The sequence below is a fragment of the Coturnix japonica genome, chromosome 2 (genome assembly GCF_001577835.2).
Source record: "Coturnix japonica isolate 7356 chromosome 2, Coturnix japonica 2.1, whole genome shotgun sequence".
In the NCBI taxonomy this organism is placed as follows: Eukaryota; Metazoa; Chordata; class Aves; order Galliformes; family Phasianidae; genus Coturnix; species Coturnix japonica.
Window position 1 is genome coordinate 92,804,486 of NC_029517.1, and position 25,171 is coordinate 92,829,656.

Here is a 25,171-nt window from a genome sequence, read left to right on the forward strand (position 1 = left end):
CTAAATTTGTATGACAGCTGTGCATTGGGTTCTCCTAGGCAATGACTACTGCTATCCACTAGATTATGAAGGATTCTCCAGAGAATCCTTCTCCAGAGGTATTTTAATTCTTTGCAGTGGGGATTATTGTTAACTCCATACTTGTGTTTGGAGGCTAAGAAAAAAATGAAGGAGGCCAGGTAATATTTTTACCTTGGCGGACAGGATCACTTAAGAATAGGGTACTATGCTGCTTAGCTGATTAACTTTTGTCTTAGCATCACAAAGGGAAATCTTATGTCGTGGCAAAGGCAGAAAGCCAAATAATAGTGAAAATCTTTAGATATTCCCATGTATCCTAATATGTGCTGACAATAAGTGTTTACACAGTATAGCAGTAGGTTGAAGAATCCATGCCAAGGTGAACCTAACATTCTGAGAAACGTGAATACTCTGCAGAAAATCGGTAGGTGCAGCCAGAATTAGAAATGCTCCAGGTATCTTGAAAAATATTTTACATCAATGATTTTATTCTCTGAATAAATGTTTACCAGTCTTTAAAATTAGGAAAAAAAAAAAAAAAAAAGTCCTTGAGAAAGATAGGCAGGAGGCTGCTTTTAATTAGAGAAAGCCTCGCAAGGAAATTATATTAACAAACATGGAGACTAATGCAGCCAATGTAAAATTTATTGTGGAACAGACTGCATGAGAGAGTAGTTTTTTAACTATAAATCCTGTTCTTAAGAAGTGTCAGAGAGCAAGCTTTACAGTGCATTGTTAAATGATCAAACTAGTGTGTGAACGCTGGAGTTGACAAGAAAAAGTCTTTTGCACCCATGTTCATTATAAAAGTGCCTAAGGAAATGTCCTTGCAGGAAGAGTAAGAGGAGCTGTGGTGAAGTGAGGTAGTAGAAAAGGGGGATGCAGTGAGTGTCAGCAGGCTGCCAGGACTGGGGGGTATTCCCACAGATTAGAAGGTCGGAGGAAACTGCTGACCTCTTAACTGTAACATGGAACTTGTCACTTCTAAGCAGTTCTGCTATTTGGGAACTACATAGTGACGATTCTACTATTGGATTTTTAAAAAGACTCCAAGGAGAACAGTGGAGCAGCCACCTGATTAGTTTTATGGATTAGTACAAGCACTGAATTTAACCAGAGGGGAAAAAAAAACCCCACAACCTATTGAGCAAGATTTGCAGAGCTATGGATAAAATCAGAGTCTATGCCACATTGAAAGATAAGTCATTCTAGGTGTCTGTTAGATTCACTGATAGTATCAAAGTAAGGTTCAGCTCCTGGCAGATCCAATTTGTCAGGATATGAAAGGGAAAGTTATCTCATGGATTATCCCTGTTTGAAGGAATATCAAATCACCACAGCGATAGGAAGTTATAACAGAATTCAGCTAGGATCTGTTGTGTTCAGCCTAACTGTAAGTTTCTGAGAAGGGATGGAAGGCAAAGTAGAAAGTTAACAATTCACTGTCAGGGGGGACACTAGTATAACTAGAAAAGAACGGGAGACGGCAGAATTTGCAAAGCATCTGAACAGGACACACCAAAAAAGGGATGTAATAAATGCCGGTGAAGTCAAGAGGTGTGGAATCTGTAAATAGGAAAGGTTGTTCCTAAGGAGCATCATATAGAAGGTTTCATTACAAGAGGAAAGGAGCGTTTCCCTGCATATCCAATTGAATGTTGGATACTGTGGAACTGCTGCAGTATATTATGGATACACACAGTTTGGGCAGGTTAAAAAGAGAAAGATGGGACAAAGTCATCAAGGATGGTATGCGCTAAAGATAATACTGTTGCCTCAGACATTCTTTAAGCTTGGTTTACAGGAAACTAGAAGAGTATCCTAGGGGAAGTATCTACCTTGGCATGTGTCCATCAGTATAGTTACACTTAGGTTCACATTACACTTGTTGGTACTGCAAAAATTGCAGAGTGTATTTATTAGAGCATCTTACTACCTAAGATGCCAGTCCCCCTTGAAAATGTGGTGTGTCCCATCTTTTGGTCTGCATCTGCCAGCCTAGCAATAGCTTAAGAGTTGTGTCACTAGAAACATGATGCATCTCCTGTGTCTGCAGACATATAGGTGTATGTATCATTATTTAGATGGCCGTTCAATAAGGTTTATTTACTTCAAAGAGCATTAGTGTTTCAGCTGAAGTACAAAAGGCAGTTTGCAGAGGTTTGGGGTAAGGAACAGTGAAACACATACAATCAAATGAATTTTGTATTAATTACTTTTTTCTTTGAAAGTTCATTGGTGATTGTGAAGGTTGTACTATTCCACTAGAGGACAGTAAGGAACTGTGTTTACTTCAAGAAGAGTGTAAGAGCTACTATTTCCACTTTGGTTAGCTGGTATTTTAAGACATCAGTTGCCCTTAAAACACAAAACACATATTTCAGCATCTAGAAACAAGAATACATACAATAGCTGAGATACACTATGCTTTCCCTTTCAAAGAGAGAAATTCCTAAAGAAATACCAGAAATTTGAGCAACTTGTTTACAAAAAAAAAAGCTGACTGAAATCTACTATTTTTAGAAATGCAGCTTCAGCTATTAGCAGTGATTTGTAATAGCAGTTTCTAATGCCAACTTACCTCTGTTACGTGCATTCACAACTTGTTATGTTCAAAAGTAGCATTGGCCATTTTTATGGCAGCAGCAGTGCCTTGTGATTGCAGTCGGAAGTGTGGACTGTGGATTATTTGGGCTGTTTTTCTCCACATCTGTGAGTAGTGAAGAAGAAAAAAATGCAGACAAAAGCTAAGATGAAGTGGATTAATGCCTGGAGGAAAATGGGATGGTTGACTGAAAACAGCATTCATGAGCTAAGTCTTCATATGTTTTCTGATTTGAAGCCAATATTCTCAAGTTGAAGTGAAGGTGACTTATGTACATGCTACCCCTTCTCATTTTATGAAATAAGGGGGAGGGTATGGTAATTAATGTTAGGATTTGTTCATCATTTAAATGAAAATGTGGATATATAATGTTATTTGATTAGCCATGGCTGGGAGGAGATGAAGACTTGATGTTCACATGGGTAACCTCATCTCACTTCTATTGGTAAGAATGTCATAGTAGCAATCCCCAAAAAGCTGGTGTTATAAAGCCAACCATCAAGACTGACACCCTCCCTTGGAATGGGTTGAAGTGATTTCTGAAAGTCAGCTTCTCTTAATTTAGATCCCAGGTAGCTCTCAGCAGTTCCAGCAGAGCTTCTGTTAGCACTGGAGCACAGAGTAGCCTCCCTGTGTTGCTAATGACTGCTAACATATATTTAAGTTTGAGATGTTAAGACAATGGCATAGGCCTAATGATGGTACAGCTGGTGACCTACTGCCACTCCCAAAAACACGAAGATGGCAAAGCGATGACTTCAGCACATCCAGAGCACTGTCTACCTGATCCAGAGACACTAGCCCCAAAAGAAAGGCTTGGATCATAAACTGTTTCTCAGGCTCCTTGGAGTGCAGGCATTGGGTGTTGTTAAAGCATCTGCAGGCAAGCTATTTCATTGCTTGCAAGAAGAAAGAACTACTGATGTTCTCTTCCACATGTTAGTGCAGGAAGACTGCTCAGTCTAAGCAGATTCAATCTTTGTGTTGGTCCCTGCACAGACTGAGCATAAAATTTGAGAGAGCCTTTTCTTTGTCTGTGTGTGAACAACCACCAAGGGAAGTGCAAGAGGAGGCAGATGTAAGCACAAAGCTCCACTCAGTGAAAGATGGACCAAATCAATAGAATCGTTAAGGCTGGAAACAACCACTAAGATCAACTAGTCCAACCATCAGCCCATCCTCACCATGCCCACTAGCCATGTCCCTCAGTGCCGCGTTCACACAGTTCTTGAACACCTCCATGGATGGTGACTCCACCACCTCCCTGGGCAGCCTGTGCCACTGCTTCACCACTTTCTGAGAAGAAATTGTTCCTAATACCCAGCCTGAACCTCCTCTGGCACCTCATTAGATTAGTTTCATTAGATAAAAGCTGAGATTTCAAGCATTTTTCTCACAACTTTGTGCTTTGCTTGCAGTCTTGGAGGTCAGTTTGTGTTCTGTATGCCTCCAGTACATGGAAAAACAATGTGCTGTAGACACAACAGTGACTTCTGTGAATTACGTTACAGGTTGTGAAGTGCAGTGTCAGCACAGCTTGGGTTAAACTTTGCAGTTTTGTGGGTGCTGTATCTTAAATCAAGGATGTGGCATAAAAATACATCTGACCATTAAGTTTGAAACAATGGGTGCTATCCATGTGGATAAATCTTCCCTTGATAGTCATTTTGATACATTTTTTCATGAGTTGTAATTGTGTTTTCTTTCTCCCACTCATTAGTACAGAAGGTTTGCCTCTCCTCTAGAATATCATTGGAATTCACACATGGAAAGACATTGGCCTCCCTGGGCACGCTGTTTATGTACAGAATAGAATCACAGAATTGTCTGAGTTGGTAAGAAGGACCCTTAAAGGTCATCTTGTCCAACACCTCTGCAATGAACAGGGACGCCTACAGCAACATCAGGGTGCTCTGAGCCACATCCAGCCCAACCCTGTGCATGGCCAGGGACAGGGCACCCACAATGTCTACATCTAAATGACATGGTGCTGGGGAAGAACTATATAGACCTGTAGTGAAAGGACAGTTGGAACAGCCAGGTGACAGGGGCAGGGATCGGATGTTTGAAAGAAGAATAAGTGGAGACAGAATTCACATCAGATAACCTTTCTGCGGTGATAAAAGCTACCCAATACCTCATAGTTAAAATTACCAACTCATTGAGTCTTTTTAGAATGGTTTTAAATAAAGTGGGAGGAAAATAAGGCTAGATAGGAAAGAAATCATGATTTTGGGGACCTTTGGGAATCTGCTATGTGTGCTTCACTTGTGCCCTTGGGTAAATCAGTTGTGGGAAAAGATGAAGAGATTAAATACAGTCTTTGAAATGGCATTCCTAATGACTCACCATTTGGGAGAGCTTGGGAATTCGAGCTGCAATTGAAAAGAAGCATGAAAAAAAGAAGCATGAAAAAAAGAAGCATGAAAAAACTGCTAACATAATCTCGGATAATGCGTATCAGATAATGAGTTGATATTCTCTTAATGTAGAGCAGATGTCCTAGAAGAGGCAATTATTTTAATTCAGATTTTCATTTACCTCAGTCAGTTTGTGAAAGCACGGATACTCCATCGCATGTGTAAGGATGGTTATCATTGGAACCAAGGCACTGATCCTTGCCCATCAGAAAGGTGACTATTTCCTTTCCAGGGAAACATCCAGTGTCTCAAATTGTATCAGCGTGCTAATTTGGAACAAAAAGGCAACATTTTCCACAAAGTTACATCTAGAAGAATTGGGTCTGAAATATTAAACTTGCTGCAGGTATTTCACTCTGTGCCGATGTAATTAAATTTATCTAATAGCTGTCAGATTAAAAGGCAAAAAATTCAGATTCATTGTGACACTCTGTTCTGAAATCACTCTGCTCTTTGCATGCATGGTGCTCACTGGGTATCAATTGAATTAATACCTTTCAGCTCTCTGGCTTGCCAAATACTATCTGTTAATTAGCAATGAATTGTTAACTGCTTAGCAAATCACTCAGACAAAGCAAGAGAACTCTTTAAATGCAGTCCTAATAATTTGACACTCAAGAAGAAAAACAAATATAAAAAGAAATGAAGATTAGGCTTTAAGCCATTCTTCCCCCGACTTCTCTCTTGTTCCGTATCAGAGAAGCACTTCAGACCACCAGAAATACAAGCCTTCTCAAACCCATGGGGAATGAGTTACCTGTCTCAGAGGGGCAGGGGTGGCAAAAAAATCATCGTGCTCCTCAGCCTCCTCGTGTCAGCAGTGACACCAGGTGTTATCTTGGTGAAGTCTGAAAGGCATTCTGCATTTCTGAGGAAGGAATGGCCTGTGTGTCTCACTATGCTGGCTGTTTGAAATCACTGCGTTTATAGTTTCTCTACAGGAAAGGCATCATTTATAAAGGGATTTATATTAAAGCAAATGTGAACTAGCATTGAAACAATGTTTTAAGAGATATATTTCCCGTTGTGAAGAAAACCACTTTCAATTCAGAATACATAAAAGTGGATCTTCTGGGCTTCCTCAGACAAAAATTCGTTCAGAATCTGTTTGTCCTAGGATTGAACTGGGAAAAACATGAGAAAATGAACACTAAGACGTAAGGCATTTATTACCAAGAGACTACAAATGATAATTCCAAATGAATAAGTAAACTTGACATGACTTACAGCGAGGTTTCTCACCCACGTCCCCATAACCCACGGTTGCATTTTTTGCACCAGCAGAGCCCCCTGAGCAGCAGTAAACACTGAGTCATTCTGGTGAAGGGAACTGCCTTCATTGCGCAATGATGAGATTTGCAGGAGTCTCCCCAAAGCCAGTGCTTCGTTTTTGTCATTCTGTTTGCTACCAAGTTGGACCATCCTGCTTTCCACAAGGAGAGCTCCGGGACCCCCTTCACTGCTTACTCACAAATGGAGAGAGACCAGAAGGGAAACTGGGAAGGATCCCAGCCAAAGCCTGCTTGCGCTCATCCGCACTGACCAAGCTGCTCTTGGCCCACAGGGAATCTTTGGGGTCCACAGCCCTGTGCACACAGTGACTTAAAACCATACAATCATTTGAGTTGGAAGGGACCCTTTGAAGGCCATCTGGTCCAACTCCCCTGCAGTGAACAGGGACACCTACAGAAGAAAAGGTTGCTCAGAGCCCCATCCAGCCTGACCTTCATTGTCTATAGGGACGGGGCATCCAATGCCTTTCTGGGCAACCTATTCCAGGGCCTCATCCTCATGCTCTCAAATACATCTGTGGCATGCATTTTGTCTACAAAGCACAAGGTTACATTTAAGCAAACCATTATAACAGAGGGTCTATCGTACCCCTCGAAGCTTGTACATTTCTTCCAGCTCTTCTCAGCTCTCCTAAATCCCAGACTTACATCCCTCATCAGGAACAAAACTGCTTGCCTGCCAAGCGTTTGTCTGCTTTCCTCTTGGTAAAATATTTTCCTCAGCAATTTCCCGTATCTCTCACAAATCCGGACTCGGTCTTTTGAAGTGCTTTCAAAAGGGGGTTTTGTTGCAAAGGGTGAGAGTCTCAGCATGCTCATGGAACATGCCAAAGTTAAGCAATCAGAAAGCAATCCACATCCCGTTGCAAACGGCTTAGCTGTAGGTTGGGTCACTAGCAGAGGGCAAACCATGCTGAGGGAGTTTGGAGAGAAAATATCCTCTGATTCCCTGAGCTTTGAGAAGCATGTTAATGTAAGGATGGAGGAGATCCTTTTGTTTGACCATGGCCTGTTCTGCAGCCACTTTCAGAACTCACTGTCTGGATTACCCTCCTGCTCTAATGGTTTTCCTTCAGCCATCACACAAACGGTGCTTCAGATATTTCAGTCTGGCTGACTTCATTTCAAATCCCACCTCCCTCTTTGTTCTGCATTTTATTACCACTTAGAGTGTGGGAGCTCTACCTTCTCTCTATATATTTATGCTATATACTAACCAAGAATATATCATACAAATGGAAAAGTATTGGGAACAGAGTAGGAAAATTAAATAACGTGGTTATTTCTGTGGCTGCTGACCCCACAGGCCACCCAGAGAATATCTGCTGCTCTTCAGGTCTGGCATTCTTTTGAAAGGCAGAACCCAACCTTATCATAAAAGCCCTACAGCTCTTTTACCTCTGCAGAGACCCATTCATTGCCAGTGTCATGGCAGCAACTTGTCCCCTTCAATGTCATCGGAGTGGGGCCATGCCCCTCAGATGGCTATTCCACACGCTTCCCTCCCTCCCACTATCCAGTTACGAGGAATTTTCCAGTAACCGTGACCCCGTAAGGTGTCAGTGATAAAAGCCAACCTGAGAAGAACCTTCTCAGCCTCATTGCTGAGCACACTAATAAATCATTTAGCTCCTCACCTTCTAAACAAGCAGTGATGTTTGCACAAGTTTCTGCAGCTTGTGCAGAGATGGTGTCCCACTACGTGTGCTGCGAGGGATCTCAGGGTGAGTGAGAAGTTGTGCCCGGGGCAGGGGAACCTCTCAGGTTCCTCACAGATGCAGTTTACGTGCTTAGCTTTGGGTACTAAACAGTGGAAAACAAGGCAGACAGCGTCTCCTACAAGTCTGGGACTTCTGACCTGCTTCTAAACAAGCATCTGTTTGCTCTGAGCATCTAAACCGTAAACAAGCACTGGAAAAACCTTGCGAAAGCAGAAAGCTTTCAAACCCTCTAACATTCCTGAGATCCTTTAGAATTCCCTTTAAAAACCCCGAAACACCATGTGGGCGCACACTGGGCCGTGAGGCTGGGCCACCTGTGGCACTGCAAGGAGCTACAGCACCACTGTAGGGCACTGTTTCCAGAGCCAGTGCCAGGGCACTAAGCAAGGACATCTGCCTGTCCCAGAGAGCGCTCAATACAGTGACCCAAATGCAGTAGCTGTTCCACATCCATGAGCACGGCACTCACTGAGGGCCACAGCCTGAATAAGTCCCTCTTCCCCTGGTACCAGCATTTAAATCTGAATGCCTTGCTCTCTAAGAGTAGCACATCAGCTTGGAGGCCCACAGAACCACTGTCATTAGGAAAAGGCACAGGGAATGAACACCTCACTTCAGGCTCCGTCTCTTGCATAGAATGACCTGTACCCCCAGGGGTAATTTAAAGCCAAGGAAACAGAGCAAGGCAGCAGAACCAGACCTAGCTTGTACTTTAATTTGAGGGGGTCCGTGTTTCCTTGTGAACCCCTTACTGGTTCCAGCACAACCCTAGGGACACAGCGGGGCTCAGCAGCAGAGAACCAGGGTGATCTTCTGCCTCTGGACTTGACTTGCTCCACTAATGCTTTCTGGAAATGAGATTTCTGTTTATTTATAGAGAACCAAAATGAAAATATTATGTCTGCTTTCATGTCACAGGCTTAGAAAACAAAAAACAGTCAGGGGAAAAGCATTTGTGATGGAAATTTGCCGTCCTCTCACTGGGAACATTTGGTCTGTGAGAAGGAAATGGGATGGGGAGGAAGGGATATATATATAGTGTGCATATATATAGTGTGTGCATGTGTTTACGTTTTATATATGGCATATGCATTATATATAGAAGTACGGGCCGTAATCTCAGAAGGAAGCAGTATGGGTATTTTTCATTAACGTGAGAAGTAACATTGTTCCTTGCAGGGGTCAGAAGGCAGCACTGTGTGCTCCATGGCTGTGTGTGTCCTTGGTGGGAGCTGCAGGCCTGCACATCAGCAGTTTTGGTGATACCTAGACAGACTAAGATACCTAAAGACTAAGGTACCTAGACTAAGATACCTAAAGACCTGGGGTTCTTCCATCTGGAGAAGGCTGTGAGGGGATCTCATAACTGTGTATAAATACCTATGGTGTGGGAGTCAAGTTGATGAGGGTGGTGTGCAGCAATAGAACATGGGGCAATGGGCAGAAACTGAAACACGGGAAGTTCGATACTAACACAAGGGAGAAACTGGTTACTGTCAGAGTGATGGAGCACTGGAACAGGCTGCTCAGAGAGGTTGTGGAGTGTCCTTCTGTGGAGATATTCAAGACCCATCTGGATGCATACCCATGCGACCTACTACAGGGAAGCTGCATTAGAGTGAGTTGGACTCAATGATCTGAGAGGTCCCTTCCAACCCCTGCAGTTCTGTGATTGTGTGATATTAAATGGTGCTTTTACTAAAAACACTGAGGCCAAACCCAGCCTTTGGAGAATCCATGGTTGAATAAACCTGCTACATTGCGACTGGAATATATGACTTTGTTTCTGCTCCGAAAACAGCACAGTCTGAGGAAGGCTAATGCTGTTCGTTGATATTTTTAAGAGCATTCAGGAGTTGGAGCTAGATGATCTTTAGGGTCCCTTTCAGCCTAAGCCATTCTACGATTCTTTGATTTATAAAATTGATCAAAATACAATATTTTCTATAGGATTTGGAGAGATGGAAATTCAGCGATGAAATCTCCCGGTGCAAAGACATTTTCCCATGCTCGGTGGATGCTGAGAGCTGCACACATGCACACATGCAAACACAATATGGCCCTGAGCGGGCGAGCAGCACACAATGGAGCAGAAATCACACGGGTGATACCCACAAACTTGTGCAGAACAAAACCCTTCCAGAAAAATGGCCTTGAACAAAGCAGCCCCGGGCCATTTCAGACGGCAACAAAGCTAACAACCAAAACAAACACAGAAATATCCCAACAGATCTCAGCTCGCTGAGCAAACAAACGAAGAAACTCAGGTTCCAAAGAGCAGGGAGTTCAGTTATGAAACGAGGTTTTGGTACAAAAGGAAGCTTAAAGCCACCACTGGTGAATCAGAGGCAGAAGAGGAAGGTCACACCGGGTGTCAGGCCGCGCTTCACACACACACACGGACTGTTCAATCAATATTTGTCCTGGAATGATAGGTGGTGGAAAATTTCTAATTGAAAGGTCAGCATAATTTAGAGCTTGCATTTATTCATGCTGCATTCCTAGAAGAACACACTGCTTTAAATCCAGCATAAAATAAGCTTGTGAATCTAACTGGTTGGTTTTTTTTTTAACCAAACTACACATCTTGGAAATAAGCGCTGGGTTGTAAACCTTTTCCATGATACCTCCAGCAGGACAGGGAACCCTCAGCTATGATTTTGGTGAGGGATCTGCAGTACAGGGGCAACTATTTCAATCCCCATTGAATTCTGGACCTGATAGCAAAAACCTCACAACAAGCACCAACACCGAGGCTCCACAAAACTCCAGGCTGGCAGCATGAAGGTCAGTGGGACACAGACATCCCAGCCTCCCCTGCCCTGGAGTTTATCCCTGCTGGCATTAGAGGTTTCATTTCAGGCCACTCCAGGAACAGCAGGATATAATCCTATGGGTGACAGCCAGCCATTACCCCCTGCCTTCACAAAAAACGATGACCTCGAGTTGAGGATCCCGCTGCCTTGAATCATGGCTGTTCTTTCCTCTGCGTGTGTTCACTGCAACAGGTTGTCTGCTCACATTCGGACCATAAGGTCACGACTCAGTTCTTTCCCCCTGTTGAGAGTTAAAGGAAATTTGAGTGCAAATTCACCAGAAAAACGGCTCCATCAGTCCTGTCAGAAGGAGTCAGAGTAGAGATGTTGTTCCTCTGGCAGTCTGTCCTGCTGGAGTGCCCATCCTCCAGCACAAGAGAAAGCGCTGCTGTGTCCCGCATCAGATGTGCTTTATTCCTCATGAAGCTGATGAAAAAGAAAAAAGCCTTTAAGTCGGTCACGCTGCATTAAAGACTGCTTTGATGGACTTCAAAGAGCCTTGCTGAAATCAGCAACTGTGCAGGCAGGGCCATGTGGCTTTCGAGGGAGGCAAAGTATGAGCACAGAGCACTTCCCAGACTGGAGACAGCATCTGCTTCCAGGGGGGAGCTTTGACTGGAGGGCAGGTGGAGAGCCAGCCATTCCCACATCCGGGGAGCCAAATGACATTTGGTAGATTCAATCAATACTCTCCAAGATATTTCCACAAATAGTCAGGGCCTGAAGCAATTGCTGAGCACCAGGTGAGAAGGAATGGCCAACCCGGGGAACTCAAGTGCAAGCCATGCACCTGCTTGACTGGAAGGGGTGGAGCCTGGCTCTGCCCCTCCTCACTCTCAATTAAGAGTTAGCAGCCAAGGGAGCAGCATCCCTTTGGATAAAGATTGCAGCCCTGCTGAGCTGTAACTGGCCATTGGAAGAGGTGAGCCAATTCTTCTTTGTTACCTCCTGTTGCTCTGTAGTGCTTGTATTGTATTATAAGGTACTGTCGTTGCTTTCTTTTCCATATACGTCCCCTCCAGAAACTCATACCTGCTGAGTTTAAGATTTTGAAGTTCCCAGACAAAAAAATGGCTCTCCATTTATTATTCTTACAGCCTTTGTGGTTCATTGTTTTTCTCTGTATCCAAGTTTGTTTCATGCAGAGCAATAAAAGTACCATAACCCTCAACCCACCTTGTTCTAGTTGGCAAGCAGGTGGCTACACAAACAAATTCACATCTTATCAAGCACACGAAGAATTAACACACCCATGTTTTTACTGCATGGTTCTCCTCTGAGCAGGAGGATTGTTCTAAAGACAGCAGCTGCAAGTACTTGTTTCCAAGCATATGGTGTATGCTTCATCATTTACTATCAGAACAGTGGCTCCACTGAAACGCTGGTTAGGTGTCACAGCTCAAAATTCCTGTACCTTCTGAAGCACAAAAACATGTTTTGCGATCATTAAACATTTCTTTAGATACCGCCTCAGCAAGGAAAGCCATGACTGCACCAGCACAGGTAAAGCAATGAACCAGTGCTGAGGGTTGAACCCAAGTAGTTGTAGCTGTGATTACAGGAGGGATAGGGACAAGACCAGAGGATACAACTCTGACATCTTTGTTCCATTTGTTTACATCGATACCCTTGATACACAGCACAACTGACTTAGTTTAACCGCCTACTTCCCCACAACTTACAAGCTTGCCTTGAAATTCGAATCCCGGCCTTGCTACAACTTCCAGCTATGTTCATTCATTATCTGCTGGCAAAGAGCTGCAGATTAAGTTCTGCTTCCTTCATATCACTTACGTGCACAGTGGATACTTTGCTGGTAGTTTTACCAGTTCAGAGTTAAAAATAAAGCAGATACATTTGATCAGCTTCAGTGCAAGGTATGAAGGCTCAGAATACCGGTTCAAAGAAGCATTCAGCAAGCTACAGTGACTGCTTCATTCTCTAACTCATCAGTCAGAATGATGGGTTTTTTTTTTCTCCTATAATTCTTTATTTCCAGGGCATCCTTGAGAGCTGTAAAGTCCAAGGGTTCCTTCCTGTAGGCATTGTTCCTGCTGCAAGTAAACACTAAGACAATGTATTACTCTTACAACATACAACCCAAGATCCTTCTTCAGAGGAGATACGTATTTAAGGCAGATGATAACACAAAGTCAGATTCTAAAAGGCTCCCTCACAAAGAACACTACTTTAAGTCACTGATAGTTCTTTTGAAGTCTACTACACCCTCATGCTACATTATGGTGCCCTTCAATAGGGGTACTGCTCTTGCTTGCAGCTTTTCAAGCAACACAGCAGTTGCTATGAAGGTGCAAACAAGCTTTTACTATTGCAGATCTAATAAGAAGTCTCAGTGATGGTTTTAACAGGGCTTGCTCTGTTTTGCCTCATTGACAGAGTTGGGGGGAAAAATAAATGTAATCGATTTTGAAAATGAGTGAGTTTAGACAAAGCACTGCAGAGTATCTGATATTTACAAAATATTACCTGTGCGCTGAGCCCCAAGTTTTTTTACCAGGAGTCACCTGCTCTTGTTATAGAAGATTCTTGCTATGAGGAAGCTTGTTCCCATAGGAACGCAGTCATGCTGGTATAATGGAGATGGCTAAAATGTTTCCAAAAACAGCCAGCAGAATAGTTCTGCTGCATATTCTTGCAGCTGCTCTAGTTTGAGCCGTATGCATTATGTCCTATTAGATCCAGTTGAAATTACATCCCTGCAGGGCAAAACAAAACATCTTTCTATCCCTAAACATACATACATATACTTCTATACATATACATCATATATATCTGCAAAATTTAGTTTCTCTTGGTGTGTATCTATCTGAACGAGAGAGGAAAATCTGGTACAAAAGCCAGGCATTGCAGTAAATGAGACTGAAACCAGTGATCTGAACTTTGGAAGAGGGAATTACCAGTGTGTCAAGATTCAAAACGAAAGAACTGCAGATACACCAAATATGTACAAAAAGTCATTCTAGCAGAGCTTTTCCCTTTTGCCACACTGCCATATCTTTGAACTGTTCAATTTCCTTTCTGGCCCTTAACTGAGTTTTATTCTGTGATAAACTTTAGAACTGATTTTATGGAATTTTTTCAGCAGTTACTTCCTCACAGCTTAAAGGATTTATCCTTTCCTTGGGGTTCAAGGAAACTTGAAATTTGGTCTTTTTCATTTGAATTCAGTCCCTCTTCTCCCTCCAGACATCTCTCTTAGGCATCCATGCCTGGGTTGGGCCACCTCCTGAGAATTCTAAGGCCCTCAGCCCCTCAGAAAGTGCTTCTGGTGAGCATACATAAACATCAACAGTGCTGACTCTAGCAACTCAGGGGTTTGCAGGGCGCAAAGCTGCAAAGCTGCCCATGGCCGAGACAGGTCCCAGCCCCACCAAGGTTGCCGCCGTTTCTATCTTGCTCAATGTGTTGTGCCAGCTTTTCTGGCTACCCTGGGAAAGAGGCAGAGCTGACCTTGCTGGGTACTATAACACAAGCACGGTGCTTGGTATCACACTGCACAGAGGCAGAAGAATGCCACTAAGAAGATGCAAAACCTCAGCTCAGCCCACCAAAATGTTTTCCATTCTCCTCCTTCATTCCCACTGGAGTCGCACTCCCTGAATTTAATAGTTTCAAGAAGAGAAGAAAAAAAAATCTCTTGAACTTTTTTCTCTCTCTCTTGTATATTAAACATTTCCAGTCAGGCTGAACTTGTGTGAGAGTCTCTGCAGTGAAGCGCTCCGCCAGCACGTCCCTCTGGGAACTTCAGATACTATTTATTTAATGTTCTTACTCTCATTGAAGACTGTGTCTCAGTAGGTGTCAACAGCATTTTTGCTCTCTCACAGCTCCTTGGTCAGCCTGTCCTGCGAACTGGAGGATTTTCCTACCCAAGGCAGCCAACTTACTTACAGACTTGCTCACATGAATGTTTCAGAAACCTGCAGCTATGTTTTAAAATTATCTGGAGATGATTAAAAATTAACACAAGCCGCGGTGATGACGGATGTTCTCCCAGGCTTCCTGCTGAAATCTTAACATCCAGCAGTTCTATACTTGAGTCCAAGTTATCTCTAAATGGTAAAGAATGGAGTAAATCACAGCTGTCACTTTATGAAAACAGTATTAAAGTTCTTTTTAGCCATCAGTGCTGTTGTTCTGATCCACTGCCATTGCAAGCTGCTTTTTATTTATGCCGCTGCTTAAGGAGATTGCCAGGAGTGCAGGACATTTGTTCATCTGAATAAAGACTGCTCCATTTTTAATCTCACACCTACATTAACTTGTTGTGATACTGCCAAGACATTTCTGATTCCACAGAAGAAAACCTCACCGAGACAAGGACAGAGATTGGGGTTGTTTTCTCTACAAGTGTCCACAGTTTTTGTTTTCCTAGAGAAGGGAGGAGCTGTGTGGCCCTGTTCCCATTTAATCACTCAAATAGGAGCCAGAAACTGCTACATTCCAGTTGCAGTTTGGACGTGGCCACCTTCCTTGTTTTGTCTATTCATCTGTAAGCTCATTGCAGTATGGGACAGCATTTTAGCAGCAGCTAGAAAAACAGAACTCCTGTCTTGAAGACAGGTCTTTAAGAGACTGCAAAGTGTATACAGCAAACAAACAACGATGACAACAAAAATCCTCAAATCCAGCCCAAGCTGAAGGAGTTACCTTAAAAATTCAAGCATCCAAGAAATGAGGAAGGAAAATTCATACTAAGTGTGAAGCTCCTCAGCCCCTTGCTGAAGGGAGGATGGTGTTTCTTTCTCACGCAGCTCCTTCCCTCTGTGCACCCAAACACATGGTTCGCTCCTCCACACTGCTTGCATGCCCTGAACCTGCATTTTGGCAGCTGCCTCCACCACAGCCCAGAGCAGCTGGGAACATCCCTTGTAGGCCTGGGGTCTGGATGTTCTCGGCTGCTTTAGAAGGCTGAAATTTGCTCAAGGAAGGCATAACTTCTGGCAGCTTCATCAGCTAAGTGTTAAGAAGTCTCTAGCTAGAACCATGGGCACATTACACGATTCAAAGGCTTAAAACAGGACAAGAGGTGGGTGCATTTTGATAGGAAGGGCATTCCTTCCTCCTTTCCCGGCCCCACCTCAAACACAGAAGCCTCCTACATTCTTGTTTCAGTGCAGACATGCTTGGGTATTTCAAAGGAAAGGTCAGAAGACTTTCTAACGTGGGAGAAGCAATGTGACTTTTCCTTGTTCCTGCTCTTTGAGCTGCCATAATGACTTTGACCAAAGTTTCCTGAAAAAAAAGAGAGGATCTAACAAAGAAAACACCACGGTCTTGCATTGGAAAATGCTAAGTCAACTTAATAAAAAGCTGTTGCCACCAGCCTCACCTAAAGATACCTTGTGTCAGGGTAATGATATGGATTCCAGGTCTCACTACTTAATTAGAGTGCCCTAATTTCTTTAAGAGACAAATATCTACCCAATTGGCCCTGCTGCCCACTGCTCACCTTCCGGTGATCTCAGGAACCGCTCCAGGCAGTACAGCAGGCGCATCGACACCGCGTGTGCCACACCTCTGACATCTTAAATAATGAGGTTCTGTGCCCTTATGATCTGCATGTCAGCTGATTCGTGCAGGCAACATTTCACCTCGGCTGCGGGTATCTGCTTCTGCTCATCCACATGGGATCTTGCTCACGCTGCTCCAGCCGTAATGTTAGGCAATCACAACTCTCTCCCACTTCATAATCGCCATGCAAGAATTTGGTTTTACATTCACCGGCTACTGTTGGTGCATACCTTAGAACAAGGCAAAAAAACAAAGTTAGGTTCTTCATAAAGAGACAACCGTGGACCTGTGCACTTCCAGGGTATCTGTTTGTCAAAGATGACAAGCAGGTTAGCGACAAGCTTTTATACTCAATTAGTAAAGGAGGCCCAGAAAAATAAAACACTCAGCCTCCTGAAAGTTTTCCAATGGGAAGCGAGTACTTAGCATTTCTGAGAATCAGCCTAAATTTACAACAGACTGAAGGTTGGGGTCTGGCACTGGAACAGGCCTTTACTATCCAGATGCAGCATTAGTCTTTCATAAAGAATTTGCACCGTCCTTGTCCAATTTCCATTCCTGACTATGGCTTTCAGTGAAATGCGTTTAAGTTCTCTCTACTTTATTTCTGCTAAATGCTCCTTTTTAAGCAGAAGGATTATTAAATTCACATTCCAAGTTTTCCTTCAATGTTACAACTATTTCCTCGACTAAAAAGCAATTCTATTCCACAAAGAGACTTTGGGAAGAGAAGAAATAAAAACCCAAACATTTGTAAGATTGCATATTTGCTGTTTCTCCAAAGTCTCACACAGCAAGTGTGCTCAGAGATTACCCAAAATCTGCTGGGACCTGACAGTGAGGCCCATGACCACTGGTGACGATTGTTCCCATTGTCAGCTACAGAAGCAACAAAGTACTGCCTCCAGGTGCCTTCTTTGCTGAGTTTTGTGTAACAGCATTACCAGGCTGGTCCTGACAGGTAGAAAACAGTGCTGTCAGAACTACAGGAGTGAATCACATTTACTTTTCCTTCCACTCACTGCCCCCACTCCACAGCTCTAACAAGTGGCAGTGACAGTGAGAAGCCTGTTTTTATCACTAAAGCACACAAGCAGTAAGCTGAGGACACTCAAACACTGCCCTGGTAACTCATGTTGGTGGCTCAGGGCTGGGTAGTTTCACAGAGTTAACTCTAAATTCAGTACAAATCCTGTCTCTGACTAAAAGCTCCAGGCAAAGTTTTCAACTCTACAAAGCGATGTTTTTCAGTGTGGGGAGGCAAGCCATCCAGGAGTACAGCTTCGGCTTCTGTGGCCTTCCATACTTGCTCTTCACCCTTGCATTGCAACAGGACTTTGCACTGACTAGATTAAAACCAAGACAGCAGATGTTAAAACCACGACAGCATAAGGCTTCTGCACTTGGGTTCGCTTTTCTGTGAAAGCAGAGGCGCCATTTTTACGGGCTCATTTCTCAGAGTGGCAAATTGCTGCGCTTTCACTTTTTGTCCAAACACCCTCCGCCCTCCCTGATGTCTTTAAACCCAGCGTCTCCACTCACCTGTGTCACCCCACGTTCCTCACTGTCTCCAAACACCCACAGCTGATGAGTCTCTCTTCCAGCTCTGGTGCACTGGGTAAAGAAGTTATCACGCTCTACCACTCCTGTTACCACTTGTCGTCCAACCACTTACATAAGCCCGTGACCTCTGAAATAAAAACTTTTGCTTGCACTTGGGTAGAGCTGGTTGGTTGGAAGAGAAATTGAAGAGGAAAATGATTTAAAAACCAGTCACAGAAGCGAGTTTCCAGAATATGTGTTTTTGGTTTTCCTTTCAACTTTGCTATTTCCTCTAGTCCACCACTGCTCCCCATCAAAGAAAACAAGTTTCAGCCAGCAAAGTCAATTTGTTTAACGTTTCCACATAACCTCCAGCAAATGGGACTCCTGTAGCACGTGGAGTCACCTAAAGCCTTGCTAAGCACAGATCAAAAGGATGCAAGGAACTGGAAAAGAACATTCACCTTAGGTCGCACATATTCATTTGTATTCGCAACTAAACATATAAATAGGTCTAGAGAGCCTGTTATTTCTAACATGCCAATTATCCCTGTACTCTGGTGCTCTGGAGTCCATTATTTTGTGCAAAGGAAGGGATGTTTTAATCCCCCTCCAATAACACTGTTGGATAAGACAGAACATACATACACAGCGCAGCTCATTTATGCCAGCACAGAGGCATTTGCTGGGGGTCTGCAGAGGCAGCGGGGCTGAGCCACACACAAGCCATTGTAACACGTTACGGAGGCACACGTTGCTATCTCGCACGAACCATATGTTGCCGTGTTTGTGTTATCCAACCCTTATATAAGCCGTTGATGAAATTACCATCACAAGACTGATGGGACGGAGCAGAAAGCCGGGCGGCCACTGCTTTGGGATGCGGGCGCACCTTGCGGGGCCGGGGATGAGAGTGTGAGCGGGATGCAGAGCGTTCGCTCCGAAGCACAAGGCTGGGGATGGAGCTGAGCGCTTGGGAAGCCTATGGGATGCTGCAGGAGGGAGCCGAGAGCTCCGGGCCGCCCCACGACCCGCAGCGGTAGCGGTGCCAGCCCGGAGAGCCACGTGCCGCTCACCGCGGGCACAGACTCCACCTCCCCCGGCTCCCGCCCGCCCCCTCGCATCCAGGAAGGGAAGAAGAGGAGGAGGAGGAGGAGGGAACGGGGGAGGAAAAAAAAAAAAAGAGAAAGAAAAAAAAAAAAAGCACACCGAGAGAGGTTGAAAGGAGGGAGCTGCCGGAGACCCACCCTTCTGCCTTCTCCCTCCTCCTCCTCCGGGCTGCTGGCCGGGCTTTTGTTTTCCTGCAGCTCCCCGTTTCCCACACGTGATTGCCGTGTTGTTGCACGCCCCATAAATAGGGGCAGGGCGGGCGGCGGGGGCTCGGCACTGCCTGGCGGAGGGCAGCCCCGCCGAGCTTCCATCCATGCGGCCCGACGGGGCGGCGGCCCCACCGACGGCACCCATGCCCCGCCGCCCGCCCGCGCCCCGCTAGCACGGCGGCCTGAAGGGCGGCACACAGAGGGAAGCGAAGGGGGCCGACAATGGCGGCGGCCGCAGCCAGCCCGGGCAGCCCCGCGCCCGCCGGGCCCCTGTCGCCGCCGGAGCCGTGCCCCAGGAAGGGACCGCCAACAACGCGCGGCGACCCCCGGCGGAGACAGGCCGCGCTCTCCTTCCTCACCAGCATCTCCCTCGACGGCCGGCCCCCGCCGCCGGGCGCCGACGGCCCCGCTACAGCCGCCTCCAGGCCCCGCCAGGCCCCGCCGCCGCGGCTCGGCAGCCCCCCGGCAGCGCCCAGCGACCCGCCCCGGCCCCGCGAGGAGGAGGAGGACGAGGAGGAAGACGCCTTCGCCGCCGTGCAGGTGCCGGCCGCCGCCTTCCTGGGCGCCGCGGGGCCGGCGGGGAGTCGCGGCCGCCTCAACTCCTTCACGGCCGGGGTGCTGCCCGCCGCCTTCGGCCGTGCCAGCCCGCAGGGCCCCGGCGGATGCGACCTGGGGCAGCCGGGCCCCGCCGCTGCCTTCGAGCTGCAGCGATCGCGGTAAGCGGAGCCGGGGGGCGAGGCGGAGGGGAGGGGCGGGAGAGGGGACGGGCAGGTGCCGAGTCCCGTCCGCAGGCCGAGAGAACGGCTGCGGGGTCCCCATCGCCGACACCGGTGCTAAGTGTGGCCGTGGGCTTTCGCTTGACTCTGCCTCGAAACGAGCTCGTCCCACCTGCTCGAAAAGCGGAGACTTTGTGCTGAGAAGCTGCGAGCGTGTGTAGAACTGTGCAAATACATATGGGCTGTTTGTGGGTGCAAAATGAGTTTGCTTGCGCTTCTCGGATAGCCGAGGCTGGAGGGAGAGAGGGGACCGCGCTCCGAGTCGCCTGCCGCTCCCACATTCCCCATTAGCCACGCTCACTCCTTGCGTCTCCCTCGGACACATAGGTAGGCTTGGAATCACGTGTTGTTATTGCAAGGGCTAGGAAGGGTAATTAAAGCGTGGATCGCGGCGGAAAAATCGCTGTCAGACCCAACTCGCTTGTAGAAAGCCGAGGTGTTCCGGAGGTAATGTTTCAGCTGTTCTCCCTATTTCTCACCTTCCATCTGGGTGTACTGATGGCTTTCTGGAGGTGTCAGCCCTACCTTCCAGCCCGCAGCCCGCTGCTGGGTCACAGCCCATCATCACTCTGAGTCTGAACGTTTCCTGTGCTCTGGAGCATCCTCCGTGCTTTCCCTTGCACCCGTGCATCCCGCTCGTGGTCCTTGGTCCCACCTGCATCACTTCTTCCTCAGCCTCTTGTTACTTCGCCATGCCCCTGTTTGCCACCTCCTACCCGTTTGCAATCCTTGCAGCAGGCTTGGAAGTGAGTCCATGTCATTTGACAGAGCAGTCCTCTGTGCTTAGGCTCCAAGAACCACCTTCTGTTATCCCGTTGGGTGTTATGTTGTTTTTATTTAGTTCTCAGAAATCATTGTTGATGCTCAGTTCCTTCCTGACTTTGCTGTTTGTGTTAGCAGTTTGTCTAATTGCAGACTGGTTTATATTTAACAAGGTTATCATTAACGTGGTTCGGGTTTGAGCTCTGTGTGTCTTCACAAGGCACCAATGGCACAAGGAGGAGCGTGGAGCTGCTTGGAGGCTGGTGTGTAATGACATGGAAAGGGAGAAGGCTGGTGCAGGAGTTGCCTTGTTGATGCTTAAGGCTCTTGTGTGGGGTTGAAGAAGTTTGTCTCGGCTACATGGTAGAACCTGGGGTCAGGTTGTGCCACGTTTTGGTTCGTGTTAAATTAATTGATTCAATAGCTTGGAAGTATTGATAATGGTTGGACTAGATGATCTTCTAGGTCTTTTCCAACCTTGATAATTGTGTGATTCTGTGATCTCATCATGGCTCAGGTTGTCGGGAAGGAATGTGGTTTTGCCAAGGAAACAAATCAATGAGTGGATTTGAAGTTGAAGCGGCGCTTCCAGTTGTGTTTGTCTGTGTCACCGTATGACAGCAGATGGGAGGGTGAGTTTGTGCTCAGAGCATCTGGCCTGAGAAAGGCAACGGAAAGGGATATCTGCTGAGTAACTGCTGGGGGAAGGGGGGTTCTCTAAGAACAGGCATTCAAGCTACTGTGCTTTGAGCGGATTTGTCTTCAGAACATACTGACCTGCAGCACGAATCTCATTTCCTGACTAATTCTGAAATTAACGTATGATTATTAAAGCTTGTAAAGATTCAATTCGTTTCTACCCATTAGAAATTGCCTGTGCCTTCCACCTCCCGTCTCATTCAGCTCTGACAATGCAGAGGGGAGACGGTTTCCTCGCTCAGCTTTCCATTCACTGCCAGAGTTTTATTGTGCACAAACTCAGACTCACATTGAAGATATGAAAGTATTTGGGTATTTAAAACAGTGATGTTTTGCCCCAGTATTCATCTTATAAAAAGAAGTGCTGAAACTGTAGAGTCGCTTGGCTGTTGTGGGCCTTGCTGGGTATGGGTGCTCCAGGAAGCCTCCCAGTTTTACTGTGGAGCTGGGCAAAAGAAGAGATACATGGAAATGAGTGTGTTACAGGCAGAGTTTCAAAGGAGGAGCAGAACAGAAGTGGAGGGCACTGTCTGTCCTCTGGGATCTTGCCAGCCTCAGGAGTTTGCTTGTAAGCCACAGAATCACACACAGAATCACAGAATGACCCGGGTTGGAAGGGGCCTCAAGGATCATGTAGTTCCAACCCCCCTGCCTGGCAGGGCCACCAAACATACACTAGAATGGCATTGGACCTTTCGTGTGCAATTGAGGCTCTGTTATTCACTGAACCTAAAGCCCTTCAGGCAGCCTGAGTTTTAGAATGATGTAGACAAGAACAGCGTGAAAACAGTGATTTAATGGTCTGAGAAATGAATGGGAAGTGCACATGCTGAACTAAGTCTTTTCATAGGTGTGTGACCTTGTGTACACTGCTTATCCGTGCCTCTGAAGGAGGGGATGCTTGGGTGACTTCAGCCATCATTTCAGGAGGCTAAATGGCTGTCCTGTGCCACCTCAAAGAAGGGGTATTCAAGATGGGGATTAAGGCTCTGTAAAAGGGGCTGTTTGAGTGGTTGTACGAGTGTCCTGCTGCGGCTTGTTCTCAGCGCTGCAGGCCCTGCCCAAGTCTTTGATGCCAGGAAGGGACTTGCTGTCCCTGTGCACCCAGCTTGCAGGCTCCTCATGGGCCCTGTGAAGGAAGTGCAAAGTCCGGTTTACCTTCTGAGCTGTGCACATGCTGAACGAGGCCAGCCCAGCATCTGTACGGACTGGCACCCGCCTCTAATCTTAATATGACTTTAGGAAGAAATTCATTACTTAGAGAGTGGTGAGGCGCTGGCACAGCTGCCCATTAGAAGCTGTGGTGCCCCATCCCTGGAGGTGCTCAAGGCCAGGTTGGATGGGGCCCTGGGCAGCTGAGCTGCTGGGGGGCAGCCCTGCCCACGGCACGGGGTGGGACTGGGTGGGCTTTGAGGTCCCTTCCAACACAAACCGTTCTTTGATTCCCTGTGATCAAGGCACAGGTTTGAGCCTCTCCCTGTTGCTTCCTTAGAGCATGTAGAACCACTGTCCTATTTCAGATGGCAGTTGAGGCTGACCAGTTGTTCAGAAGTCACTGTAGTACAGTGATAGGAGGGTGCGTAGGCCAGTAGACAGCATAATTACATCAGCTTTGTTTTCTTAATTCACAGAGCTTTATGTAAAATCATTCAGAAGTTTGTTCTGGCATATTTCAGCTTTTACTATAATACACAGCAAACGTCTTCAACCAGTGAGAAAGATAATACCAATCAGACAAGAAATAAACTCCTTGCTGTCAGTGCTGAAGAAGAGCTGGGACAGAACATAGTGTGCACAACTACTAGAGCATTAATTAGTCATCAAGTTTGCTTTTCAGGATGCAGTATGCAGATTTAGAAGAGCATGTATTTAAGGAACTGTGAGGTTCCTCTACAGTGGCTGCTGTGTTGTATGTGTAGCAACTGCCTTCCTGTCATGAATGCTAAATGTATTTTCTGTTCTAATGATGTGTTTCAGAGTCAACATTGCTCTTAGTGGCTGCATTTCAGTTCTTGCTGAAGGAAAGTTTTCTGTTATGGAAAATTTAGAAGTGAATGGAAAGTTAAACAAAGGTTGGCTTCCCTTCTTTAGGAACTATCTACCTATCTATTTATTAAAAAGGGCTCCATTGCCCTGTATATGAATATAAAGGACAATTACATGTTCTTAGTAAGCAGTTTTCCTTTTTCCCATGTTATTATAAATTAGACTAGCAATTTTGAGGCTTAGGGAAAGAAAGACTCTCTTTCCACAATTGAAATGTATTTTTTTTCCTCCTGTTTTTCTTGGATGGCAAAAGGAGTTTTATGTTCTCTCTGACCCCGGATCCCACAAGCTCTTAACTATGCATTTATGTATGAATGAAATTACTCGGTTAAATCAAGGGTCAGTGCATAAAGTTAGGCCTGTAAATAAATCTTTACATTATCATGGACTCTTCTGTACAGTATTGGTAGGATAAAAAAATAGAATGCTAGGTAACTTTATTTATAACTTTATTTATAAAACTTTTCAGTGGGACAACTATGGGTTGCATTTTGGTGTTCCTGCAGGTAATCGTGTTGCCATGGCAAATGTAATTAGGTTTTCAAACCTGAGTGCTGTCAAGACAAATCAGCTATAAGAACATCATTTTATAGATAAAAGCATTCAAAAGAAACATAAATCTTACCGTGAAGGAGGAAAAAAAATCCCCTAATTTTGTGCAACAGGAAAAATCTGTAAGGTGACACTATGCTGATCTCTCTGTGCACCACATTACTCAACTGGAGTGAGACTCATGGAACAAATTGGGGGGGGAGTTCTACTTTATTTTCTTACCCTGGTCTTTGGATAGGATGTATAGGACTAAAAAGTTAGCTCTTCTCACTTTGCAGCAGTAGGCTTCAGTATTCGCAGCATCATTTAGTTCTGCTGTGTCTGTGGGGGATGAAAAGCAGGGGAGAGGTCCTAGCCATAACACCCTCCAACAAGACTGGGTCACATGGAGGTTAAGAAACCAGAAGGGAGATGGGGGAATTGAATTGAGGTGTCTCCCTGTCTGACAGGAGTGCATGCTGGCACTGTGGCTGGATTTTAATTTCATTATGATGAAAGATTCAGATGTTATTACCGTTGCTTTTCTATAGAGCTGACGCTGGAACAGCCTGTTCTCAGCTGCTAGCAGCAGAAGAAATTCCAGCCCCAGTGTGATGATGTGCTCTTTGGAGGGTACAGACAGCACTGCATTTCTTGCCTGCTTTGGAGGTAGATCTGCTCAGTCTTAGTCTCTTGGACACATGGTGCTGGAGCAGGGGAGAGCAGAGCTTTGCCACCCCAAGGACCTTCAGGAAGAACATCTTCCATCTGAAACATGGAGAGATGGATAAAAGAGCCAAAAGGTCACTCAGAATCACAGAATGACCTGGGTTGGAAGGGACCTCAAGGATCATGTAGTTCCAACCCCCTGCCTGGCAGGGCCACCAAACATACACATTTACTAGATCAGGTTGCCCAGGGCCCCGTCCAACCTGGTCTTGAACACCTCCAAGGACGGGGCATCCACAACCTCCCTGGGCAGCCTGTTCCAGGGCCTAACCACTCTCCTAGTGAAGACCCTTGGCCTCTAGGTGTACTTGACCCATGTGTGCCATCTGTATGGACAGCACAGATCTCCTTGTGTAC

General features: G+C 45.7%; 1 protein-coding gene and 1 long non-coding RNA gene across 4 annotated transcripts in view; one reads left to right on the top strand and one right to left on the bottom strand.

The window, feature by feature from the left end:
* Positions 1-70: 70 nt before the first annotated feature.
* On the bottom strand, positions 71-19,131 carry LOC107310083. Of its 2 annotated transcripts, none has more exons than XR_001553472.2 (3): positions 16,349-19,131; positions 5,168-11,301; positions 71-2,731 (listed from the first exon to the last, which is right to left on the bottom strand). It is a non-coding gene; the product is annotated as an uncharacterized LOC107310083 (long non-coding RNA). The 2 variants fall into 2 exon arrangements; XR_004306197.1 differs by lacking the exon at positions 71-2,731 and having other exon boundaries at positions 3,895-11,301; positions 16,349-16,640; positions 17,225-19,131.
* Positions 19,132-19,367: 236 nt separating this feature from the next.
* The window catches only part of CABLES1 (Cdk5 and Abl enzyme substrate 1), a 56,068-nt gene continuing 50,264 nt past the window's right edge, over positions 19,368-25,171 (top strand). For both annotated transcript variants that reach the window (XM_015855404.2, XM_015855405.2), the window contains exon 1: positions 19,368-19,987. In XM_015855404.2, the coding sequence (XP_015710890.1) occupies positions 19,494-19,987 (494 nt within the window). In that variant the 5' untranslated portion in view covers positions 19,368-19,493. The remainder of the gene's footprint in view (positions 19,988-25,171) is intronic.